General features: G+C 36.6%; 2 protein-coding genes across 3 annotated transcripts in view; one reads left to right on the forward strand and one right to left on the reverse strand.

Annotated features, from left to right (window-relative positions):
* Window positions 1–9,858, forward strand: part of LOC107041754 (centromere protein F) — a 12,955-nt gene extending 3,097 nt beyond the window's left edge. Inside the window, exons 6-14 of the mRNA XM_015262481.1 lie at window positions 1,467–1,529; window positions 2,681–2,827; window positions 2,891–3,094; window positions 4,173–4,407; window positions 4,474–4,750; window positions 6,121–6,973; window positions 7,602–7,754; window positions 7,891–8,118; window positions 9,796–9,858. Of these exons, the coding sequence (XP_015117967.1) occupies window positions 1,467–1,529; window positions 2,681–2,827; window positions 2,891–3,094; window positions 4,173–4,407; window positions 4,474–4,750; window positions 6,121–6,973; window positions 7,602–7,754; window positions 7,891–8,118; window positions 9,796–9,858 (2,223 nt within the window). The remainder of the gene's footprint in view (window positions 1–1,466; window positions 1,530–2,680; window positions 2,828–2,890; window positions 3,095–4,172; window positions 4,408–4,473; window positions 4,751–6,120; window positions 6,974–7,601; window positions 7,755–7,890; window positions 8,119–9,795) is intronic.
* Window positions 9,859–9,947: 89 nt separating this feature from the next.
* Window positions 9,948–27,204, reverse strand: LOC107041766 (bestrophin-4). Of its 2 annotated transcripts, XM_015262497.1 has the most exons (8): window positions 27,034–27,204; window positions 20,963–21,331; window positions 18,941–19,075; window positions 16,036–16,360; window positions 15,107–15,337; window positions 14,806–15,038; window positions 13,621–13,758; window positions 9,948–11,636 (listed from the first exon to the last, which is right to left on the reverse strand). In XM_015262497.1, the coding sequence occupies exons 2-8, from the start codon at window positions 21,139–21,141 to the stop codon at window positions 10,934–10,936; spliced, it is 1,944 nt and encodes a 647-aa protein (XP_015117983.1). In that variant the 5' UTR covers window positions 21,142–21,331; window positions 27,034–27,204; the 3' UTR covers window positions 9,948–10,933. The 2 variants fall into 2 exon arrangements, with proteins under 2 accessions (XP_015117983.1, XP_015117984.1); XM_015262498.1 differs by lacking the exons at window positions 20,963–21,331; window positions 27,034–27,204 and having other exon boundaries at window positions 16,036–16,373; window positions 18,941–19,018.
* Between the last annotated feature and the right edge of the window lie 164 nt (window positions 27,205–27,368).

The raw sequence follows: 27,368 nt of genomic DNA on the forward strand, positions 1-27,368 counted from the left end.
CTTGGGGGATATCACGTGTATTTTTTGTTGAACCCTGACAGTAGAGTGTTTGTTAGTGTTAAACAATGTTTTAACAATCCTTGGATTGGTGACGACTCATGAATTCAGAGTCTCTCGGTACGAAACGTGCTAATATAGAGAAGACTTTTCCCAAAGAGACACGATAGAAAAGGCTGTTTCCAAAGAGGAACTATTTGCAGAGTGATGGATACCAAATATCGAAACATTATACTATTGAAACTAATATATTTAAGAGATGAAACTATGACTCATATACTTTAACGATTTGTTTCTGGAATAAAATTACTTTTCGTTCATTAGACGGGTATAAAAGAGTTCTTTTTAACAAAAAAAAAATTTTTGTTTTCAAAAGCGATCATTTTTCATACTGAGCTTTGAAAAAAAACACGTGATAACATGCCGGAGGGGGGGGGTCAATGAAATGTTACGATTGATCACCAGGGGGGGAGGGGGTCAGAAATGAGCCAAAATTGGCTCACGTGATTTATGGACGCCCTCTTTACCAGTTTGGAGAGGGGCCAATGCCACTACCCGAACGAGGGGATTGAAAGTGAAGAGCAATACGGAAATAGTATTTTGTGTTACTAGTGCACAAAGTTTCACTTTTTCGCACGTATCCGTAAAACATCCGATTCAAGGTCGTGTGTAAAGTCAATTTTGTCATTCCGGCCGTAAAAAATTTTGGACCTTAAAAAATATTGTTTGTTCTATATGATTGCTACTTTCGCCCCCGACTCGAAAGGCCCGTTAACTATTAACGAATATTCATTTGGTCATATTCAACTCTACCATTCGTTAATAGTTAACGAATCTCGGTTGGAATAAATGAATCATTCTATCAGTGTATAACGATTTAAAAAAAAGTGGCACTTTACGTAAATTTTACGAGAGTAAAGGAAAAATCACTTTTCGGCCTAATGACCAAAGTACTATTTTGTCAGTGTTTCATTGGCAAAAAAATGGTGGCACGTCTTTTCAACTAGGCGACATTTCAACTGAAATTTTCAACTGCGACATATCAACTGGTTTTTGTGGAATTACTATATTTTTAGGGATTAGCCGAAATTTTTTCAATTTTAATTTTTTTTATTCTTTGCTGTTCGACAGAAAACGTAATGCAACTCAATTTAACCACTGAACCACGGTTTTCTGGTCTGTTTTATCATTAATACATTAATGATTAATATGATACAAAGATTCAATTTGTTTTTATATTAACAATTACAAGAGATCAATAATTTAGTATTAATAGTTTTCGTTTTTAAGGAGTTCCCTGCTTTTTTTTCAACGGCTATTTTTCATTTTATATTGAAATGCATTGAGCGATTTCGCGCAGATTCTGAGCAGTTGAAATGTCGTAGTTGAAATGTCGCCTAGTTGAAAAGACATGGATTCCAAAAAAATATTCATTCTTTGTACTCATATTACCTTTTCACCCATCACAGAGCATGCAACGACAACTGGAAATGATGACAGAGCGTAATTCAGCGATCGAGGAGTACAAAAAGGTATTTTATCAATTTTTTTGTTGGAATCACTACACTGAGAAAAAAAATTACTTCTGCCAAGTAAATTTACTTGCCACAAGTAAATGTATATAAATATTTGCATCTGAAATGTGTGTATTTTCGTGGAGTTAGCAAATTCACTTGGCAAAAGTATTTATTTCATCACGCTGTGACGAAAAGTGAACTTTTCGGCACGCTCCGCGTGCCTAAAAGTCCAATTTCCGCCACATTGTGATGAAAAATATTGTTCGTAACTCGTGAAAAAATGTTTTTTAGCTCGTGGGATTATATCACTCGCCTTCGGCTCGTGATATAAACCTCCCACTCGCCAAAAAAACACTTTTTTGCACTCGTTACGAAATATAGGGGGTGGGGGGGCAAAACGGACCAAGAGGGCAAAACGGACCGGGGGGCAAAACGGATCCCTGGGGGCAAAATGGACCCCTAAAAAAAGTTTTTTTTTCTCACGAATAAAATTTTCCAAAATTCATCACTGAATAGGAGGGGTGAGAGTGATGGAGGAGGAGGTGGTGGGCGGTGGGTGATGAAGTTAGACGCCAGATACTATTTTTGAACCAGTTAAACCCCGCAGGAAAGTTTTTTCTTTCAATAATGACACCTTTTTCACTTCGTAATTGACTTTTATAATTTATTATTAGAGGTGAACGTGAAAAGTATACTGCCATTAATGAAAATTGAGAACAACATCATGGTAAGATAACTTCATTCTAATGAATACGAAAATGTCCACGTTCTAATCAAAAGTCTTGGTGAAATTGGATGGAATGATGATGAATAAGAACAATGATGATTAATAACAATAATAAATAACTTCCATATTCCGGGAAGTTAATAATAACAGTGATGATTAATAAAAATAATAAATAATAACAGTGATGATTAATAACAAAAATAAATAATAACAATGATGATGAATAACAATAATGAATAATAACAAATATAAAATATGAGGTTAGTAATAAATAATAAAGTTTTAGTCTGATTCTTTGCACTCGTCACAAAAAAAGTACGTGGGTCCTGCATTTTCATCAATGTTAGCACAGGTACAATGAGCCCAACCNCTCCCCTACTATTTTCTTAGTGTATTCATTACATCTTCATTGCTCTGTGATAATTCGTCCAACTCAAAGATAGCGAATGGGAAGAACTTGATCGATCAGTTGAAAACTAAACTGGATGAAAAGCGGGATCAGTGCCTCGAACTGTCGAAGGAAATAAATAAATTGCGCCAGAGGGAAAATAACGACCAAGTGCGGGCTGAGAGAGACGATTTGAACGTACGTGAATCAATTCTCTCTGAAGGGAACGCAATGCTCATTCATCCGATTTCTTTGATTTAGAATAAACTCAAAGAATTTCTGCGATCACTGAAGAGCTTTGGAGTAGAACCAAGTGAAAAGGGAATGGAAAAAATTCTTCGAGAGAGAAAGGAATTGATAGAATCCGAGAAGAACTGGCACCTGCAGTGTTTAGACCATGAGGAGGAAATTGCTAAATTATCGCACTTGATCGATCGAATGTGCAACAAACATCAGGAACGAGAGGTGAAATCAATTACTTTCATTGTGTCTCAATTGTCAATCATTAGATCATAAATTCTATGCCACCTGGGCCCTCAAAGTTAACATAACAAAGACACAATGCCATATTAAGGATGTTTAGCCAAAGCCCACATTCTCAATAATTTCGATATTGTCTCACATGTCAGGTTCATATTTGAGCCGCACGTTAGTAATAATCTTAATCCTCCCATCGGGGCATCCTAGTGAGAAATTAATTTCTGAAAATCACTTCTTGTAACATTACGCTCAGGGAAGAAACGTGACCGTGCGAGCTTTGATCTCGATGTTGCATGGGTTAGACACTCAAGATATTAAAAAAAAATCACAAGTCATTTACTTTAGACTATGGAGAATCTATTGCCGGCGAGAACAAGTAAGGGAGCGGGATATAGGCGTGATATCTTCGATTGATTTTCGAATTCCTCTAAAACAAATTTGACCGCCATTACGAGTCGAGCAACGCGACAACACCGCACAACAGCTGATCGAGGTCGGTAAAGTCGGTGACGATAATTGAGTGCTGGAAGCATATGGACACGTATAACACACACAAACATTCGTCTCACTGTTGCAACCCCACGACTAGCCGAAGCGTGCGATGTTGCCCGATCAAAATTTGACTGTTACCACTGCAGTCACAAGTCCTCCATTATCTATGAACATTTTCTTTAGTTATTGTTCTTGAGACCGGAGCAGTACGCCTTAACACTTCTAATTTGATGAGAAAAATAATTTGTTACATGAATGATTTATTTAGTCAATTTTTTTTACACTGAGTTGCTCACTTGATGGGTTAAACATCCTTAAGCAAATATTAAAGTCATAATCATAAGTTCCATCGGTTAATAGAGCATTCGCCCATTATCTTTCCCTCGATGTCTACAACAAAAAGTAGAAAATCAAAAGCAATTGCAAAAAAAATCACTGTCGTCTCCTCTCCTTGCCGCCACAGCACTCCTCACCAGCAACTTGGAGGTCCCTAGAAATACATTGAAAATATTTTCGGAGATTTTCTCCTTTTCTCCATTTCTATAAATTTTTTTTTTCTTGCTGAAACTAGAACGAATTGAAGCAAATCATTGAAAATCTGAAGATTGAGTCGAGGAGCAAGAATAAGAAACTGGACGAGTATAAAGATAAAATGTCGTCGATGTTGAAAGGATTTGAAGATAAAATCCTCCACGAAAAATCAATGGCAGATCGGAACGTCGAGGATGAGAATATAGACAGAGCTTTGTCGTTTTATCTGAGGAAATCCGTGGACAAATTCAATGAATTTTCGGAAGCTTTCGAATGTAAATAACTCATCTCTCCACATACAATAAAATGCATTGGTTGGATGCTATTGCATTGGTTTTCAGGCCTCCGATCCGGTGGAGGGGACAGCCCTGGTCCCAGACGAGATGAAATTGAGCAGTTGAAAAATGAACTCATGGAACCAATGCAGGAACTCAAGAACCAGATTGTCAAAAGGACGAACGAAGCGAATCTGTACCTCAATCGTTATGAAGAGTGTCAGAGGATTATTGAGATTCAGTCCGAGGAGTTGAGGCAGTTGCGAGAGATTCAACACAAATTTCATGAGAATTCTTCGATCGTCGAGGAGTTGAAGAAATCTAAGAGCAAAATGGAATTAAAGTAAATCTCCATGTTCTAGTGATTAAATTCTATTGGAGTTAGGGGAGAGTGGGAGAAAATGAAACAGTCGAAAGTACGATTGTTTGACGCAAATCAAGCACAAAATTTTTTTTTATTAACTATTTTTTTTATTAATTTTTGCTTATTAAGTTTTTTTTAATTATTGGGAGTACTGATTAGAGAAATAATATTCCATTGAGTAGAATGGAAATGTTGGAATGATTTTATTTATCCTGTAATTTGTTTATTTGAATTTGTATTGTGTTTACATTGTGCTTAAAAAAAAAAGACAACTCAAGTTAAGAAGCAGTGGAACTTACCATCAGAGTAGAAATGAGATCCCAAGTTTTTTCGTCGTCAGACGACTATTCAGCAAAATCCAAATTGTTACACTATAGATACCAAAATTATTGATGATGTAAGAATTTGGGTTTTGCTAAATAGTCATCTGACGACGAAAAAACTTGAAATTCAGTTTCTACTCTGATGGTAAGTTCCATTACCTCTTAAGGGGTAACGGAACCCGTCGCACGCAGAGGTTAGGGGTCCCCCCTATCGGCATTGCGGTTGGTTTTTTGGATTTTGTACGTGAAAAGTACAAAAGCCCATAAAATAGAATTCAATAGATATAAATGACTAATAATGGTATGGAAACATTCTACATCATCCTCTAACTCGTAAAAGTACTTCCCTCTTAGAATTGGTACCCTGTAAAGGACACGTTACCTCCTGGATACCACCCGATCATGATAAACAAGTTTTTACGAAAAATATGCAACAAAAATACGTTTTTGTACTCAAAATCTCTGTCTTGGACCTCACTCGATCGCTCACTTCTCATGAAAATAGCCATCGGGTAAGAAAAATCTACAAAAAATTGGTTTTTCTACCATGACTTGGCAGATTCCTACAAATAAAATGGCGTCGGCCTTGCCCTGGTCCTTGCCGTTAAATAATTTGCAATTTTGTTTGCATAAATAAGAACAGAATGAGAAGAGAGCGATGCGTTCCGCTACTCTCAATACGGGGAAAAAGTTCCATTGATTCTCATTGCATAGAATCCAAGAAAATTTGTTTTTGATAAATCTCTTTTTGTGGTCGGTTCCGTTACCCCTTAAATGAAATTGTCCATGACGCGACGTTGTCGGAACCTCGGTAAATGCGCCCGGCCAGTGTAGAGTGCATTCAGCAACGCCAGAGCCTAAATATCACGCCGGGGAATCCCCGCGGAGGTGATCCGAGTCGCAGGGTCGCGTTTGGTGACCAGACTAGGGTTAAACATCGCTTTTCGCCACATGCTCCTGACTTCTCGCTTTAAAATTTCACTTGTCCCCCAGCATGATGAAATGCCGTATTTTACAATTTCCCAGATTCATAGAACTTCATAAAGAACACTACAATCTAACAAACACAATCCACAACCTGACCAGCGAGTTGGCCCTGAAAAACGAGCAGATAATAAACCTAGAGACTGAGAGGGACTCTCTCTCCTGCAGACTCACGAGTTCCGCGATCGAATTAAAATCGAAAGACGAGAAACTCAACTCTCTAAAACGCGAAAACTCCGAAATCGAGGGGAAATTGAAAGAAGCCGAGGAGAATGCTGCGAAGGTCCAATCGGAGATCAAAGACCTCAAGCATGAGAGCGACATCCTAAATCAGCTGGCATTCCTGCAGAAGGAAATCACGAAGTACGGAAGGGAGAAGAAAAAACTGGAGGAAAATATTTCGCAGCTTCGGGAGGAGTTCAACACCTGTCGCACCTCCAATCAGACTCTCAATGAGAGTCTGAACGATAGAGTGAAGGAGAGAGAGTCTCTTCAGGATAAGATCGCCACGATGAAGCAGAACATCAGTAATTTGGCCAACGAACTCACATTCAACAATTTCGATAAGAGGAATGTCATGAGTTTGCCGGTGAAACTGTGCGAGAGTATTGAAGTGTTGAAGAAACGACTTCAGGGGAGCTCCTCGGGGTCTGATGACACGAGGCAGAACAATAACGATTCCCTGGAGAACGATGTTGAAGAGTATCAGAGTCAATTGTTCGGGAGTTGCAACGAGGGGGCTAAAATTCTTAGGAAGAGTGAAATTTTCTTCAAGCGAAATCTGCAAATTGTGGACGGGAGTAAGGATGAACTCCATAAGGTTCATTTCGAGGGGGTGAATGAGGGGGTGAAGGGCGTCCATCAGGAGAAGGAACAGTTGTCTTCAGGGACAAATGTAAGCATGATTTTTTGTTCATTTGCTTGCCCACGCATAAAAAAAAGAGAAAAACCTAACGCTTAGTTTTGAGGCTTTCGCGGCCCTTATTAATGACATTATTATGGCTTCCGGATGGATGCCGCGTTTGGTTTCAGCATTGCGCCGACGTTTCGCAAACTTTGCCGTCTGCATCTTCAGGGCTATGAGCTCCGTTTCTTAGCTCCGATGTCTGGGGGTTGTCCTTATCTGTCTTCCCCTGTGACCAGCTGATCAATTAAAAACATGCGGTTGCCTGACCCCCCCCCCTTTCCCTTCCCACGCCATCACAGGGGAAGACATATAAGGACAACCCCCAGACATCGTAGCTCAGAATCGGAGCTCATAGCCCTGAAGATGCAGACTGCAAAGTTTGCGAAACGTCGGCGCAATGCTGAAACCAAACGCGGCATCCATCCAGAACCCAATAATGTCAAAACCTAACGCATTTGCATTTTCAAACTAAAATTTTTAACCCAAGAGTTTTTCTTGTGATTCATAAAATTTCTAAAAATTTCTCGAATATCTTTGAAATGATTAAAACTTTCTGAAGTTTGAACTTCAGTGTAAAATGGAACAATTGTAATCACTTTCGGTGGATTTTTCGCAGAATGGAAAAATAGTTATGTTGGATAATACACCAGAAATTTTGCAAAGGGATTATAAGAATTTCGAAGGTAGTTACGAGGGGGTGAGGAGTGCGAAAGAATCAGAGGGCCAATATTATGTGACTATTCCAGCAAGCACCAAACCTCGGATTTCGGTAATTGCATTGCCGTGTATTCATCTTCTTTCATTTCAATTAATAATGATGATGATGATTAACGATGATTAATGATAATTTAAATTGATGATAATTTCATTTCCCTTAATGATCATGGAATCATATCGAACTTCAGAGTTTCATCGAGAGAAATGTGCCACAGAAAATAGAATTATTCGTAAAGCCAGAGACAATGAACAGTGATCCTCCCAAAGTATCTGTCTTCAGAAATCCCCAACCGTTCCTCCCAGATATGAAGAACCCAATGAATGTGCATAATATGAGAGCTCCGTTCTACGATAGCAACCCCATGAGCCGAAGGTATTTACGTCACTTGAGTGGCGAAGCGGTAAAACGATTTGAGGTCCTACATACACCTAGATGTGTCAAAAAAATTGTTCCTTCAAAAATATTTTTATTTGATTGTATCATCCTTTAAAAGTATTTTCCGAAAATTTCACTTGAAAATTTTTTCATTACGATGTCTGAAAAGTGGAATTTTTAGAGGTACTTTCGATTCACAGATACGGAAAAGACATTCAACCACTTAGGTACGAGTACCATATCAAATCAGATGGCGTACCAATGCCCAAAACCTCAGTAAGTCCCTTTTCAATAATTAACCCTTCGTTACTCGCGTGAAACTGCCGGACGTTACTCACATTGCGGCGCCGCGCGGTACGGTAAATCCGAGCGCGGCATTGTCACAATTCATTCGGAGGATGGACTTGCTCATCTCCCGGCAGCCACAAGTGTGGCAACACCGTGTGAAATATTTCCGTGACACAATGAGAGTCGCGGCACGCCACGGCGCCGTATTTTGGATCAGAGATCGGCACAAATATTATTTTCAACAATATTTACACCGCAAATACATATTTTTTATTTAATAGCTAATAACGTGTAAATATTTTTCATTATATTATGAATGAGTATTGAGAAATTTACATTTTTCAAATACCGTATCAATGAGTAATGATTAACAATAAAAAACTATTATTTATCTCATCAGGAATTACACTTGAATATTTTAGAATAGTCATTCAATCAATAATCAAATCGAAAATATTTCTCAATATTCATCTAAACAATAATGAAAACAAAAATATTTTCGTTATTCTGTTAATATTCAGGGTGATGTTGCCCGTCAGAATATTCATTACTGTGACAATGGACAATAATTATCGAAATGTTATTATTTATGATGATAATCAGAAATTAAAAGTTTCTATTACTCAATTAATCAGTAATTATGGGTAGGGATTATTGAATACTCATCTAATTAATAATAAAATCTATCTCATTAATTGAATATTTTTAGGGAAGAGCTAAAATAAGTAGTAAGTTAAAATGGACAATGAACAAAAAATTAGTAGTTAGGCAGTTAGGCCCGTCATACCGCAATCCTTTTTCAATGAAGAAGAGAGTTTATATAGTGTTTCACATCTTGTGACGTTAAAGGATATTATTGGATACGATTTGTATCTATTACTATGGTAATGAAAAATTGATTTGGTTTCATTATTCATGACGAAAGAAATTGGGACTTTCTGGTTTTCATTTTCCATTGATATAATAATGAAAATAAATTTTGTACCATTATTGATTAATAAATTATTTGTTTCTTTTTTCACTTTCATTTCTCATTAGTATCGCAATGAAAACTACATTTGGTATTATTATTCATTACGAAAAAAATCATAATTCAATTTTTTTAATTAACCATTGATATGGTAATGAAATATTAATAATGGAAATTATTTTCCTGCCGATCTCTGTTTTGGATTTGCAGTTAGCATAGGAGTGAATTTTCTCTAATCATGGGCTTTCGCTGTGGTTAGAAATGGCAGAATGTGCTTTTAGATAAAATCCGTGAGACATACAAATTTTTGCACATTTTTTAAATGAGTTTTTTCAGAAGTTATACGTGCCGTGGATGTGAGTAACGAATGGTTAAGAAGCCAAAAAATAATTTCAACTGAAAACAAAACTCACTAGAAATCATTTCCCCATCCACATAAAATAATTCGATTAGTTTCAGATCGATGCATCAAACAAGAATTTCATCACAGCATGTAGTGCCCGTCGAAAAAACGATAATTAATCTGAATTAGGTATGACCACGTTTTCGATAAATTTACTTCATATTTCTAAAAAGTACACTTGATGTAATCGAACTGAATACTATTACTATTTTTTGAATATCAATTTATTTATTTAATTGAAATGGTAACCAACACGATCAATCCATCATCATCATTTAATTTCTATTTTTCCATTAATTCACTATCGACATATTTACAATATTTACATATTTAATAATTAAATTAAATCGAATTAACTACATAATAATCCTTCCTCTTGAGAGACTGATAAATTAGTCCATCTAGGATTGAATACAATTACATAATACTGAATCATAATTATCATTATATAAAAAATAGATTTCCTTGGGTAATATTAACAATATTCATTGTCGACAAAACACCTCATCTTGAATTCATCTCAACAGATTGAAAACACTAATTGTTTGAACATTTCCTTTCATGTTTTGGGGCATAAACCCAATGTAAAATCCACGTATTCAGCGGAAGTTGTCCGCTATTCCCTCTTCATTCCCCATTCTTTTTCACTCGCGATGAAAAAAGAGAGCGAAAAGCCTGAGGCAAGTGTTCTCATTAAGGTATTGTACAACATCTGAGAAAAGTAATTCGAATAGTCCCCCAGGCGGCGTCTGAATCATTCAAAATAAAAGCGAAAGTGAGACACGACCCAATTGATGGCAAATCAAAAGGAATTTTTAATTAGCATCGCAATCTGAAGATCTTGAATCGTCAATATGATTCATAATTCAAAGCGATTCGTTATTATTCCTTTCATTCTTCAGAAAAAAATCTTCAATTTCCGAGGATGGAAATCAGAATTAGCCGAAATGATCAATGGAGATTTTTTTAGTAATAAAGTCTTCAACAAAGTTTTTTCAACATTTTTGCCGAAGAATAGATGAGTCCGAAGTTGATTCATTAATTCAGTAGCGAAGTGGTAAACGGAGATAAGTCGACTTATCTCCCAGTTGAGTTTTTGAGGAATATTTCCGAATCTAAGGGAGATAGCGAAATTTTCGTGACTACCCCTCCCAAGACCTTCATGTTCCCCAACAACCCGCCAACGGAAAGCCACTACGACTCCTTCTCCTCACTGACCGCGCGTTTATGCACAAAAACGTCTCTATGATCACCAACAGTGAAACTCTTCAAATCCGGCGTACTGCTGGTTTGAGAGATGATCTTCTTAGCCGAAGGAAGGCAGTCCACAGTTCTTCGCCTACTGACATGCGTGTCCAACGGTCGTTTCCACCTGATGCCCTTCTTCTTGGGGCCACTGCCCACGGAGCCCTGTCGTCTCACCAGGAACTTCGGGGCAGTTCTCGTCTTCGGGGAGTCACCGACGCTTCTGATACCGCACGAGACCTCGCTGACCTCTGGAAGATGCTCCTGGGAGAAGGCGGAGTTGAAGAAACCCTGGGCCTCTTCACTCGGATCATCCTGGGACTCACTGCGAACGGTGATGTAAGGCGGTGGACTCTGAATCGATAACGAAAGCGCATTCTCAGGGTCTCCATTTTCCTTTGTACTCGCATAAGTCAGAGTACTTTCTTCGAGGTTTGTGGCACTCGGCCAAGGGCGAATGTTGGGCTGCGCCTTCGGGGGAAATGGAAAGAACCTTCTCCTCTCGACCTTGGGCGTCAACTTCACGGATTTCTTCTGGGCAGACGACACAGACTGTCCTTCAATCTCGTTAAACTCGTGGAGATCCAGTGGTATAACTGTCTCCGGGTAATTTCGGGAGACTTTCGAGGCTGAGGGATTACCGATGATCTGCCTGGAGCAAAGGAATTCACGTGATGACTTGTTGCAGGGGGTTAAAACTAGTGATGCCGCGAGAGACTTGAGGAAACATTATGAGACGATACTTGGAGGATGTCTCGAGACGATACTTGGTTTTTTGGCTCGTGGCAGGTTTAATCCCGAACAATCACATGGTTTTACAGTGAAGAAGGGAATTTACATAGCGTTCCACATCATTGTCACGTCATAGGAAATGATTGAATTGGATTTGGATGAGGTAGGAGGGGAACCGGGATTATTCTCAATATGAATAACCAGAAAATTTTTTATTGAAAAAATGGATAATCCAGACCGGGATTTGAACCCGGGACCTTCCGATTATGCATCGGGTGTTCTCCTTTTTTTTTTTTTTTTGACTATGTTTTTATTTTGAGTCCAACAATATTTACATATATACAGTATTTACATATATCAAAAACCAGTCTTGAAAAAAATTATAATGAGAGATATGTTGTTTGGTACATAAACTTTGGTCAAGTATTATTGACTCTCGAGCTTAATCAGTATTTTGTAGAACATATTATGTGTGCGTAGCAGTGTATCATTTTGTAGTTATAATTTTTCGAATTATTTTCATATTTAGGAGTTTATGTGCTTAAAAAAAAAAAAGAGCAAAGGGTGTTCTCCCAACTGAGCTATCCGGCTCTTAGCGATTTCTTCATTTCAAATTTCTGGTATATATTGCTGTCCTTCTTACGGCATTCATTTTTACATTAAGGGTGCCAAGTGAATTTGGCAATGACCTTGAAAATTGACATTCACCAACAAAGTTATAATTTTTTAAATTAATAGTATTAGACAGATGGTGAACATCGGTGACAATTTTAAAATTTTAGAACTTATGGATATCGAGAAATTAAATAAACAAAATCAGTCTTATACACGGCCTCTTACGGCGTTTTGATTAAATTGAACGTTTTAACCCCCTAGGAACTCAAGAAAAATTTGAAAAAATTTGAAGATATGGGGAATGATGTGTTCAATGTGATGGCGACAAAAAACAATGGGGTACCGGGGTGAATAAGAGAGATATTTCAACCCGCCGTACCCATTTGATCCCATGCTTTCTCGAGGTTCGTCACGCGAAATAGAGGATTTTCCGCATTTATTTTCTCGATGTCTAGTTCCGGTTGCGGGTTTGAAATTTCGTCGGATGGATGAATACATATTTCTCCAATGATGGAGGGAAAGAATAGTATATTTCAGCACGTGTGGGGCAATTTCGTCTTTAACGTGTGTGGGGTTTACAGCATGAGCCGAAGGCGAGTGATGTAACCACACACGTTAAGGACGAAATTTCCCAACAAGTACTGAACAAAATTTTATGTCACGAAGCCTGAAACCGGCTGAATCAGACACGAGACGCGAAGCGTCGAGTCACACTCCGTAGTATGTCACTTCGTGACATAAAATTTTGTTCAGTACTTGTTGGGAAATTTCGTCCTTAACGTGTGTGGTTACATCACTCGCCTTCGGCTCATGCTGTAAACCCCACACACGTTAAAGACGATATTGCCCCACACGTGCTGAAATATACTATTTTTGAATCTTTTTTCAAATTCACTTGGCACCCTTAAAGAAGGGAATTGATATGGCGTTCCACATCATTGTGACGTCATAGGAAATGATTGGATGGGATTTGGATGAAGTAGGAAGCAAAACCATCTTTCGTGGGAGGTTTAATCCCACGAGCCAAAAAACACTTTTCCGTACTCGTATCGAAATATCCTATTTTTATTCAACTATACATTTCGCTCAACGATTGCCTTTTGTGCAATAAAATTTCCCGAGATTTTCTCCATAACTATTCTCCAACTTGTCTGTCCGTGCATTTTATAGATTTCAGAATGATTTTTTTCATTATTTGAGAAGAGGTGTGAGGTGTTGGGCAATTGTGCAAAGTGTTGCAATCACTTCTGTAATGAGTTTTTTTAGTTACTCAGAGGGAAAGGACTCACCGCTTGCCATTGAGGGGACTGTCGTTCGAATGTGTTGTCAGGCTCGCGGTGGATGTTCTCGGGGTGGGGGTTTGTTGCTCGGACTCTTCCTCTTCGGTTATTTCTGGCAGGAACATTGTTTGCTTCTCCTCGGGAACCCTGGAAATAAAATTAGAGCGATATTGTGCGGGATTGAGATAAATCTGTCGACGGATCATTGATTAGCCTCAAATCGGCGATGGCAGATCAATTTTTTTAACCCGAATAATTTTTTATAGAAGACATTTCTTCTTCTATTTCTTGGAAAAAATACTGTATTTTTCCTTCAATAAATATGTATCCACAGACGGTGCTTTCGGAGGAAAAGAATTAGAGTTGGTAAGGATGATAAATTCGATTTCGAATGTTATCTGGATTTTTTTCATCTTTCGTAATCCAAAATTGTCCATTGAGTGGTACATCGTGTAGAAATTCCCAAAAATTATGATAGAATGATTTAAAAAAAATAGAAAAAAATCTGAACTTTTTCAAAAAGCGTTTGTAATTGAGATTCAGAATGAGTTGAAAAAAGTGGAAATTACGAATATCTGATTCGCTGTGGCAGATTATCTATTAGCTGTCATTTTCCATGGTGGATAACAAAACACTAACTCCTCATTGGAAGTGACAGCGAGGTATCTCAATTTTCAAAACAGTGGTATGTAGTCATCTGCCATTTTTATGTGATAAAAGTGTGATTAAAAAATTCTTCAAAATATTACAACTTTTTTCAAAGAGCCTTTTCTGTAATAAATGTCTCTGTGCAGTGTGGGAAAAGATTTACGAAATCAGTCTTCCCCCTGCATGATATTGGGTGACAGGCCGCCATTTGTCACCGTAAATCAGGTACATTTTTCAATTTCTTGTTATTCAACTTATTCTGAATATAAATTAAAAATGCTCTTTGAAAAAATTACGAATTTCTTCTACTTTTTTTTTATTATTCATTCATAATTTTTTAAAACTTCTGCATGATGCAGGACTTGATTGACAATTTCCGATGACGAAAGATGAAAAAAAACATCGAGATAACGTTCGAAAGATAGTACACCCGGGCCTTAATACGACAATTCGTGGTAGCTTCAATTCCCCATTCGCATCTTCAATGGTGAGAAGTTAAAACCGAAAGTAGTATTGTCTGTACATCTATGATTCATTAGTACTAACATCATATTGGCGACACTGCCACGATAGGTTTTGCGTTTATACGCAGCAGCGGCTTCAGTATAAGGCAGTATGAGATCCTCCGAGTCCCAGTAGATATCTTTGACAAGAGGTGGACACCGATTCATCAGAGTATCAACACCGAGATACGAGACCTTCGTGTGCCTGTCAATGAGCCAATTCAACTCGAAGTCCTCGTCGTCGTCGCCAAAGGGGTTTATCAGTTGCTCTGCCACCTGACGTAATGACAAAGTGAGAGGATCATTATGCGATGATTGAAGGATCGACGAGGGAGATCTAGTACCTTTAATAATCCCATGTAGAAGAAAAATTGGAGAATCGTGAAGATTGGTAAATACTGGTCGAGCTCCATTTGAAAGGGCTTCTTGTCGCCTTCTATGTATTGTCTGCCTATCAGAGCTACTACGAAAAAACTGTATGTCGCCAATGTAACTACTTGAGTGTAAACTAGGGGAATCGATACCCAATCGTAACTCCAGAGAAGTCCGCATTTTGAACGGAAATCGTTGAATTCCTGATTATGAAAATTTTCAAAATTATATTTGGTGTCAATTTAGGGTAGAAGCCGTATAATGGTTTATGCCTGTGGCCTCGAGATTTGCAAGTTCGAATAGATTTTGAACTACTTTTCTCCAGACATCGGCATAATCGAAATTTTGAATTACAGCTAAATTTTGAGTAAGTCTATTGGTAATATTATTCACCAATTTTTTTATTATAACAATAACTATCAATTTAAATTTTTAAATACTGAATTATTTTATCAACCAATAGTTGAGAAATTGAATTACCAATTATTATATTATTTTTTCAATTTCAATTATGATAAATAAATCTAGATTACTGAAAGGCGCAACTTCTCATAATATTACTAAAGTAATGATTGATGCCGGTCTATGCTTTTCGCAACGAAAAAAATGTTGTGCATCGAAAAGCGACGAATACTGCTACAAGCCATTTGCAAATATTGATTTTTGGTGTAATAGGCATTTAATTGAAAAAGTAGAAGCCATTTTTCCGTGAATCTAAGAGAGATGGCAAAATTTTTCTCATGACCCTTTTTGTGACCCTCAATTGGCTCTACAAAAAAGGTTATGACAAAAAAATTCATATCTCTTTTAGATTCAGAGATATTCGTTAAAAACTGGCCAATACTCAAAGTCGACTTAATCCGGTTTACCGCTTCGCTACTGACTCGCTCTTTCTCCTTACCTCCATGATAATCTTGAGTCCCTGAGCATCTGGGAGTCTGTGCGTCCGTCGAGCCTCCTTGAGTAAGTTGATAAACCACGTGCATGGTATCCAATAGGTATTAAACTCTACACTAGGCACCGATAGAAACAGTTCTAGCTCCAGCGCAGTCATAAATCCCGAATCAACGACGTGGTCTAGCGTTGGAAATCGGCGTTTTACGGCCGAACTTATGGACCGCAGAACCAATATCAGTGATAAGTTGAGGTAGCGCATTAATGACCTACGCAGCATGCGTCCATAATCGTCGTTACCCGTCACGTACAGGGCGACACTGTGCATCACTCTTGAACAATGAGCTTTATGATTAAGGGTGGATGGTGGTTATTATTCCCGTGTTCAAACATTCCATTCAATAATGGGGAATTTTTATCAATCCTAGGTATCTTTCCAAAAGAATCTTTAAGGTGTTAAAAGAATTTGTGAAACATCAATAGATTTTTTCTGCAGTTATAGAAGAAGACGCGCTTCACGCGCATCATGATTGATTACTCATTTTTGCGTATTATTTTTTATCACTATACTGAGAGAAATATTCAGTAAAAATTCCGGAACAATTCACGTAATCCGCAATGGGGAATAGTTTTCCGGAAATTTTTATAGGAATGGAAGAGAAGAAATCTGAAACGTTCAGTGAATTTTCAGGTTCATCACCGAACAAAGTACGAAACTGTCACGTAATTTTTACCGAAGAAATAAAATCTTAAAGAAATTTTCCGACTTATTATGCCTCCAAAATAAAAAATTCTTGAACGTTCAACAATTTTTATGAAGCTGGACGGAGAGAAATATTCAATAAAAATTACGTATCTTTTAGGAAATTTTACGGAACTATCACGGAATTTTTCCAGAGCGTTCCGTAATTTTTATCTGAATCTCCTGTGAAAAATTACGACACCGTCACTTAAATTTTCTGAGTCGATTCCGTAATCCGTGAGCGAATTGTAAGCTCCGAAATTTTTACTGAACATTTCTCTCCGTGTGGTGAGTTATTTCTACGTTCCGTTCCGTAAAATTTCTCAATCGTTGTGAAAAAATTATGGAACGACTTGTTGTCTTCACAGCTGAGTCATTAGACGGGTGATTAATTTTTACGGAACAAATCGTAGAATTTACGTGGCGATTCGTACAATTTCAGTTCCGGCTCACACTTTTTATTGAATTTTACTTCGCTCGCGGATTACCTTTCGAAACGTAATTTTTACGTTTTTTTTTCTGGTAATTTTTATTGAATTTTTCTCTCCGTATATGTATTCATTTATTCATTGAAAAAAAGTTAATGTCCGCTTTTAAAATGATCCTCAAAAATTTTTACAACGAAAAAATCACATTGTTTATGAAATCAGGTGTAAGCGTTGTGCAAGTTTGAAAATGTGAGCTTTTGCGAAGAACTGTCCACCAATCTTCATGTCAATCCTCTATTAAAAAATGGGTGAAATATTTTCGGTCAGCAATCTATTTCGCCAAGCCTCTTCTAAACTTAGAAATATTCCAAGTTTATTTTATTTTATGAATAAAGAATACTTATTTTCATCACAATGTGGCGGAAATTGGACTTTTAGGCACGCGGAGCGTGAAAAAATATGGAAAAAAAAGTTGTTCGTAACTCGTGAAAAAATGTTTTTTAGCTCGTTACGAAATATACTATTATATATAAAATGTATAAAATAATAATACATGATATATATGATACAAACATTTTATTATTATTAATAAGCTTATCGTGATTTGATACATTTTATATTATATATTATTATATTTAAATTATATGTAAATTAGTATATTTCGATACAACTTGTATCATACAAGTGCGACGAGTTAAAAACACCCCGTCACACGTGTATCCGAACTAGATTTTTTGTTAGTGATGTTACGTTCAGCGAGTGCCGAACTGTGCCATTTTTCGTTTACAAGTTTCGACTTTTCGTTTACTAGTAAACGGAAAGGCACTTTTCGACATGGGCAGAACGTAGCAGCAGAGACAAAATAGTATATTTCGTAACGAGTGCAAAAAAGTGTTTTTTGGCGAGTGGGAGGTTTATATCACGAGCCGAAGGCGAGTGATATAATCCCACGAGCTAAAAAACATTTTTTCACGAGTTACGAACAATATTTTTCATCACAATGTGGCGGAAATTGGACTTTTAGGCACGCGGAGCGTGCCGAAAAGTTCACTTTTCGTCACAGCGTGATGAAAAAGTATTTTTTATTCATAAGCGAAGATAAACTTGATTGCGAAATAGATTGCTGACCAAAAATGTTCCACCTATTTTTTAATAGAGGAAACAATTTCACGAATGAAGAAAGAAAACGTAAAAAATTGAGTCGAGCAATTTCCACAGAAAATATTTCAATAGAATAAATTGTAAAATAAAATCGAATTCTATCGCTTATTATGAATCGGCCAAAAACTAATAAAAAGCGATGAAGAGATGAATTTATCTATTCTACAGAATTACTAAAATGAGATAATTCTTGAAATTGCATTCCTTCTAAAGAGATAGTCTTCACTTTGCGCAACTCGACATTTTCACTTTATTTCTGTATTGCAATATTCAACTGAAGATGCATTTTTCAATTAGACGGATGTTCCATTTGTTATTCCACGTGAAAGGCAAAGGAGATTACTATCCCCTAGCTCTGTTCAAGGATTTCGTTCGATTACATCTCTTCTTCAGCGTGAGGTAAAGATATCCCGCAATCTCTGAATAGGACGTGTAATTCTCAGAAGGAGAACTCCAAAGAAAATTAATGGCGACAATTCGATTAGGAACAGCACGAGAGACGGAATGCATATACCTTCCACTTTTATCAGTTAATTGTTACGACGACTTAATGTGAACAAATGGTGATAGAACACGCTTACTTGTCTGGCCAGGGGATTGCCATGTACTGCTGCCACCATCGTGCTGCTACGTATGCAACGTAAAAACCGAGGACAAAACTCAGAGGAATGAGACTGATGAAGGTGTCACAGTAGACTACTAGCAATTCAAATTTCCTGGAATTCAAATTAAAATAAGTGGGAAATTGCCTTTTTCACAATATAGGAGAGGTTCGGGGAAAATGGGACGTATTGAGATCTTTTCCAATTGTCAATATCTTCATTTATAAGTGAAGATATTGACAATTGGAGGAGATCACGAAACGTCCCATTTTGCCCGACTCCCCCCTAGTCAACAGATTTTTGCTACTAAACTGGCAATTTGCTTTCCAATGGGATTTCTATAACGATATATTTTTAATTTAATGATTCATTGAATTCAACATTGCCCCAACGTTGGTAACCAACATTGCCTCAGCGTTGGTAGCCAACATAGCCCCAATGTTGGCAGTCAAAATGGCTCCAACGTTGGCAGTATGAATATACTTCCCTTTTTTCATCCGTGGAACAAAAGAAAATACGAGAAGGAACCAATTTGATGAATCATTAAATAATTCAGTAATGAAGTGGTAAACAGAGATAAGTCGACTTATCTCCCAGTTGATTTTTGGAGGAATATTTCCGAATTTAAGAGAGATAGAGAAAATTTCGTAATTACATTTGTTGTAGCACTCAATCGGCCCCATAAACAAGGTTATAACAAAAATTTTGCCATCTTCCTTAGATTCCGAGATATTGATTGAAAACTGGTCAATAGTCAAAATTGACTTCTCTCCTTTTACCACTTCACTACTGAATTGGATTCAATTTTTTAATGAATTCCATCAAAGTTTAACCCTCGAGTGGTCGCGCTATGAGCAAAGCGCAGTCCTTTTCATTTGTTTCATGATAACTGCAAAAATATCTATAATCACGAAATTCCAATTTAGAAGTTCCTCAAATAATTAGTCCTCGTGGCCTTGAATTCAGTTTTATTGTTCTGCGGCCACCAAATCTTTTTTTTATTAATTTTTCAATGAAGTGCGGTCAGAGAAAATCGGCGCTGCGCTCGTTGCGCAACCAGAGTCGTAGTAGAAATTTGACGAGCGACGTTGCCAGCCCCCGTGCTGTTCCCAGCTGGCAGATGGAGAATCGTTCTGGCAACGTCGCGCTCGAAAATACACGGACTGCGCAGCGCTTAGCGCGCGACCAGACTCGTTCGGTGAAGAGGCGCGACCACTCGAGGGTTAAGTAACTAGGGGAGGGTGTGCCTGTACCGCTCACCTAAGGGGAAATGCCAGTTTTATATTTTATATTTCAACTTGAGTATAAAAAACGTATTTGTGAGACTTCTTTAAGTATCGAACTCGTTATTCTCGAAGTGTAGACGCCTAATTCTCCTGAGAACCCACAAAATTGATTGAAAATAAAAGAGAGAGCCTATTAAGCGGTACTACCCGCCGTCGGGTAATACCGCTCGGCACGATTCCAATGCCGCTCATAGGGTTTTGCGTGTATCGCTCGCGCCGCAAACTAACCTGTACTCGAGTGCTGTCGAGCAACTACGTGGCCGATTCTATGAGCGGTATTACCGGCTCCGCTCGGCGTCAACAGAATTGTTGATAATTATTGACATGAGTGGAGTTTTGAGTTCGAGTTGATCTCAAATTACGCGTGAAAGTACCGCGAATCGAATAACCACAGTTTAATATGAGAATTCAGCGTTTGAAACTATCAAAAACCTTAATTACAAGTCCACAAATTTTGCACTGTAAAGACCTCAAAACTTCGTTACGTGTTTTTTCATATTTAAAGTGGTAAATAAAGTGAAATTTTTCCGACAATCACATCCTATCATCAAATTCTTCATGATCAGGAACAGAAAGAAATTTTCAAGTTGATGGTTGTGGAGAAAATCGGGTGAGCGGTATTACCCGCTGAGCGGTACAGGCACACCCTCCCCTATAAAACTTGAAAAACTAATTTCCAGTTCGTTACGACAAGCATGAGGGAATGATTTACTACCTCTTGTAGGTGTCATTAAAAATATATCGATAGATAGCAGAAATAGCCCCGAAGAGTACACAGAATAACAGCAATTCCCTGTAGATCAGTTTGTAGAGGGAGCCCCTCCACATAAACAGGAGTCGAGTGAATCCACCGCTGGTCGAGCTTGCGACCTCGTACTGATACGACACGGTCATCTTTACTAATTGCCAGATTACTGTTTTCCATTGAGTCCCGATACAATGCCTCGTATCGATGTTTCATCGTCAAACAATAGAAGCGCAATTTCCATCTCATTCTGATAGCGGCATTATCTTCAGTTGTCTATTAGGTAATTGTTAAATCGTTCGGGAATATTTTGAAGTCTCCGGAGAGTTGGATTTTCATCTGCAACAGACGAACCAAGAAAAGACTTCAAAAAGAACAATAACAGGCGAACTCGCTTCTTGAACTAAAATATGGGGAACTCAAAATTGTATGCAACAACCGCATTCGCACTCTTATAGAACATAGGAGTAGCATAGGAAACCACAGGAAACTCTCCCGATCACCGGAGCTTTACGTTAACCCTAGATTGATCACCCTATAAGGGAAACCCGCCGCGCGTCGTTTTTTTAATTACAATTGCCTAGCTAGACGGAAAACTTCAAAAAAATTTGACTTTGTCAACTTGAAGTGCCTTAAAAATTATAGCAGTTTTTATAACAACATATTTCCCAAAATTCCTAAAGAAAACAAATTATTTCGGACAGATGAATTATTTTTTCCCATGTTTAGATGAAATTGCCCATGACGCGACGTTGCCGGAAACTCGCTAAACGCGTCCGGGCAGTGTAGAGTGAATTCGGCAACGCTAGAGCCTACATAACACGGCGGGGAATCCCCGCGGAGGTGACCAATCGCACCGTCGCGTTTGGTGACCAGATGGGGTAAAACGGACACTAGACTTTTTTAAAATTATTCATAACTCCGAAACAAATTGATCAATTGAGCTCAGTTTAGACTCGTCACAAAGGAAAGAAATTGTTCTTTGAAAAAAATTGAAAACAAATTATTAAATTTTATCAACATTTCAACCCCTCATTGACATTTTTAAAAAAGTCAAGTGTCCGTTTTACCCCAACCTCCCCTAACTTTGTCGCTGTTAAAAATTTCAAGCTTTTTCACTAGAAATTACAAGAATAATTTTCTAACAGTGTAGCCCACTCATCCGTTGGGTTTTTCGTGACAAAAGATTTTTCCTGGCTACCACAAAATTTCGATAAAGACAGCCGAGATGTTCGCACATCACAAAATGCCAAGGAAGAGAAACCACGGAGCTCCTTTCCCTGTAGGTTCTTTATCTCAGCTCTCTTCCTCTCCAAGATACTCGCAAAATCATGAGTACATGAGTTTTGGACTCAATTCCTACTTCCACTGTATTTCACAATCGTGAGGATTCTTTATTCCTCCCTATTCTCTACTTGGAGGCTTATCGTATCGTTTGAAAAAAAGAACATGGGGGTTTTCATGCCCGTCTATTGTCGAGTTTACGAGTTTATGCAGACTGTTTTAAACCAATACATCCAGTGTCATATTGTTCTCGTCATGGATTTTCGATTCACTGTATATGTTTATATTCGCTGTGGACGAATGTCACAATGTTACTTTATCGGGGCTCGTACAATGCACCTTAAATATTTTATGCAAATAGTGAGGGATGAGTAATCGAAAGGTTGAGGTGTAACAAAACGACTCTATTCTAGTTATGTTTATGTAAATGATGAGGAAAATCGTTAATTATTTCTGTTTCGTTTCCCATACCATTATATCGATCATTTCGTATATGTCACGGATGAAAAAAATTAGGAGAAAAATCCTAGCGAATTCGCTAGACAATGCTATTGGATTTTTATTGAAATGTTCAAAAGAAAATATTCTATGGAAAAAGTCAAGAGAATTCGATTTTTCTGTACAACTTATTCTGTTGAGATATTTTCTATGGAATTTCCGCGGCCCAAATAAGTTTTTTTGTTTGATTCACTTAATGAGGATAAAAGAAAAATGAAATAAAACAAACTTGGGAAATTTGAGCACAGGAAATTCTATAGAAAATATCTAAAGAGAATAAGTTATGTAGAAAAATTGAATTGTCTAATGAATTCGCTAGGTTTGGCGGAAATTTTCACACGATTTTTCTTATCGTTCACGAAATTTCTCACAAAATAGTCAATTGATATTACCTAACATTAATGTTTATTAATGTTATTAATGTTTAATCATTAGAGCTTGACGAGTATTAAACAAAGGTCACTCATGGAAAAATTGAATAGAAAACCTAGCGAATTCGCTAGAAAATTCTATTGGAATTCTATTGAAAAATTCTATTTCTTTTTTGCGCTGATTCTATTGGATATTCGATAAGCAAAAGTCAATAGATTCCGAATTTCTGTTTGAAATTTTCTCTTGAGATTTTTTGTATAAGAATGCTTGGCATCAATTTTCTGAGTCTTTTCCACTCGGATTCTGCAATGGAAAACAAAACAAAATCCAGCGAAAAAAATTTAGAAAATTTTTACCCAATAATTTTAGTAGAGAAAATCTCAAGAGAAAAATTCGAACAGAAATTCGAAATTCATTGACTTTTTCTTATCGAATAAGTAATAGAATCAGCGCGAAAACCAAATAGATTTTTTTCAATAGAATTCCAATAGAAATCCTATAACTCCATAGAATTCCTATAAAATTCCTATAGAATTTTCTAGTGAATTCGCTAGGTTTTCTACTAAATTTTTCACCTGCAGACTATTTTAGACTATCTCACAGAAGTGAAGAGGCCCAGGAGAAAATCAAATTTCGCATTTAGTAGTTTACAGTATTTTTTATTTTCAATACGAGTTTTTATAAACAAACAATTGTTTGCATATATTTTTAGCTAAAAGTAATTCTGCATACTGCGCAAAAATTTATGAAAAAGAGCTATAAACATCGAAGCGATTGAATTTATTTCCTCAATAATAATCGATTTTTGCGTGCAGAGGATTTTTTTTTGTTTCCCAACTATTTTTGAGGGAAAAAATAACGATAAAATTCATGAATTAATTATTCAACTCTTCAAGTGATTATTCGTTTTAGAATGACAATCTGAGCTTTGATTCAATCTAAATTCACAAGATTCTACAATTCTCAATCCCCAAACATTCACATTTATCCGGAAATAGCTGAAGGCCTGAAATGGTAATTTGGCGTAAGCATCGAAGTACAAATTTCCCGTCATTCGGATCAGCCAAATTCCCGACCGTTTTCATCCACCTGACCTTAAAAATTCACCTCCACCAAAACCGCGTGCCCCCCTCAAAACGCAATAAAATTGATGGATATTTAAAATAGACGAAACCGAAGAACCAATGGACCAGAAAAAAATGGGAAAAGGTGACAATTGTGTCGTCACTCGTGGACTTGTATATTTCTTTGGCGAATAATGCGTTTGGCAATTGCGCCAGTTGCATCGTCGTTGATAAATATAACCGGGGACCCCGAACTGACACTGTCTGCTCAGTATACCATGTCCATGATCTTTTCCGTAATCTTTTGGGTTTCGTCATTAGTTGGAAATGTTAATACGTCAGAGGAAAACAAAATTATTTTCTCAGGTATTAATAAAAAATTGAGTGAACATGATTTTGGTGAATATCTCCGAAACTACTGCATTGCGAGGAAATTGGCAGAGGACTTTTCTATGGGGAATTTAATCTTTCGGGATAAATGTCTTTTGACGTTTCCCGCTAAAATCACTAGTTATTGAGATAATCGTGAATTTGTTGGGAGATTGAGGAAAAATTGTGAACAGATTGGGTTTTAATTGTCGCGGAAAGTATCTGCTTCAGTGCAAAATGCCAGAGGAATTTTTTACCGGATTTTTTTATGCATTTGAGTCAAATTAAACTCTTCATTTCAAATTTGAATACAAATTTAGTAGCGAAGAGGTCAAACGGTTTAAGGGAATTTAGTCGTTAGTTGAGTTTTCCAGAAATATTTCCGAATTGAAGGGAGATAGCGAAATTTTCATAATAACATTTTTTATAGAGCGAGTGGAGTGCTACTAAAAAGGTTATGAGAAAAATTTTGCTATCTCCCTTAGATCTCGAGATATTCATTGAAAACTGGCCAATAGCCAAAATCGACGTGAACCATTTGACCACTTCGCTACGGAATTTATTTTAACAATATTTTTGTTTGAAATTAATTCATTTGAATGAATCAAGATGTTTTAATTATAGGAAATGAAATATCAAGTGAACATTTTTTAAAGGAATATCTCTGAAACTATTGGATTGAAAGAAATTTGTCAAAGAACTTTTTTGTTGACCATTTAATATTCTGTGATCAATGTCCTCTGTATTCTCTATTAAAATCACTCGTTACCGAGATAATGTGGGACTTGATAGAAGATTGAGGAAAAATTTGGAAGATTTTGTTGAGAACTTTTTATTCAAGTTACGTCAGAAGGACAATTTTTTGAAAACAGATAATTTTAAAATTAAATCAGAAGCTAGTAGTCCTAGTGAAATTTTAAAATGTGAAAGGAATTTTTCAGAAAAAAATATACATTTAAATCAAATAAAATTCTGAACTTGAAATTTTTGTGATCATTGTAATAATACTTGGGCTTGAAATTAATAAACTCATCTATTCTTTTAATAAAAAAATTTCAATTATATCCAATAAATTATTTATTAATCCCAAATAAATACTTCATCGCATAAATCATTTTTTAGATCCAGATATAGAATTATTACGGGTCAAATTCATTCTTCTCCCCATCTAAACAATGACTTCATTTCTAACTAATAAAATCTTTATGTGGATCAAGGAGACATTTGTTTATATCTTAAAAACTATTAATTTCATCAACTCATTCCAATAAACCCATTTATTCCATTCAAATAAAGTTTATTTAATTTGAATAAACTATTTCTCCGGGCGAAGGTCTTCCCACATAACAAATAATAATTCACAAATTGATAGCAAATCCGAAAAAACGTCGAGATTTAATTTTCCGAAAAAAAACAATTTTCCGTAAAAAATATTCACGAAAAACCTTTTTTCATTTTTGCAATGAAAACTCCATACAGAAAATACTCATTATACTTAATCTAAAATTTATAATCATCAGACAAAGATCGCGTTGATTTTCTGAATAGAATTTACGAAAAAAATATGAGGGCGGAAAATACGGGCGCAGGCTGAAGCTATCAAGCCATCAACTGGACCAATAAGCATTTGCCAATTCGTGCGGAGTTGAATAAATAAACAGATGTTATTTAACCTGAGTACATGTGCACTTCAGATAGAATATTTGTTACATTTCCGGAGGAATTATTTATTCTCTTCCAACGTCAAATAAACTTTTTCGAATGGTATTTTTCATTGCCACTTGAAACTAATTCTTTATTTCAGTGATGCAGTAAAATCGTTTGATATTACTCAATATCTAAAAATTTCATGTGGTAAAAATTATGTAATTCTTTTTTCACTAGAAATGAAGTTCAAGTTATCTATTCGTCGTTCAAATTTTCCGATACTCTCGATTAAAAAAAATGAAATAAAAATGCTTAATTTTTAACGTTTAACTTGATTACAAAAGAATTGTTTCATTTAAATAATAAAATTGATATCAATTTTATTATTTCTTTTGGGCAATTCATCCATTGATAAATCCTTTATTCACATGAAATTTTTCAAAAGCGGTTTAAGTCGACTTATCTCTCAATTGAGTTTTTGAGGAATATTTCCGAAGTTAACGAAGACAGCGAAATTCTCGTAGTTACATTTGTTGTAGCTCTCAATCGGCTCTACAAAAAAGGTTATAATAAAAATTTTGCCATCTCCCTTAGATTTCGACATATTTATTAAAAACTGGTCAATAGTCAAAATTTACTTGTACCGTTTTACCACTTCGCTACTGAATTCAAAATTGGCGTCTATGAAGTTTCTGCAAATGATCAATTTCATTTCAATCAGGAATTCGTTAATTCACTCTTTCCTCAGATGTTGAATAAATTTATATTAATTTTTTTCTGCTTTTTTAAATAAAAAAAATTGATTACCATTTTAATTTATCGTTCTCCTTGGAAAAGCCATGAATTATTTTTCAAATCACTACCACGAAAAAATTATTGCGCACAAATGAGAATGAAGGGCGGAATTTAACCGGCGCACTTTTAATTACACTCAACACAGGTACTCAAGGGATGTGATTGTACACAAGTGCTCAACTCGAATGCTCAACGCAGACTGTTCTTGTTGCACACCGGTGTGGTTACCGGCGCTCAGCTATTCCTTTCATTTTATTTCCCACCCTCTAACAGAGAATCTGCATGTCCAAACTTTCTCGTTAACTTCAGGCTGCACACATTATTTAGAGTTGAATATGCAGCCGATG

This window comes from Diachasma alloeum, unplaced genomic scaffold (genome assembly GCF_001412515.2).
Source record: "Diachasma alloeum isolate Michigan unplaced genomic scaffold, Dall2.0 Dall_scaffold_00379, whole genome shotgun sequence".
NCBI lineage: Eukaryota > Metazoa > Arthropoda > Insecta > Hymenoptera > Braconidae > Diachasma > Diachasma alloeum.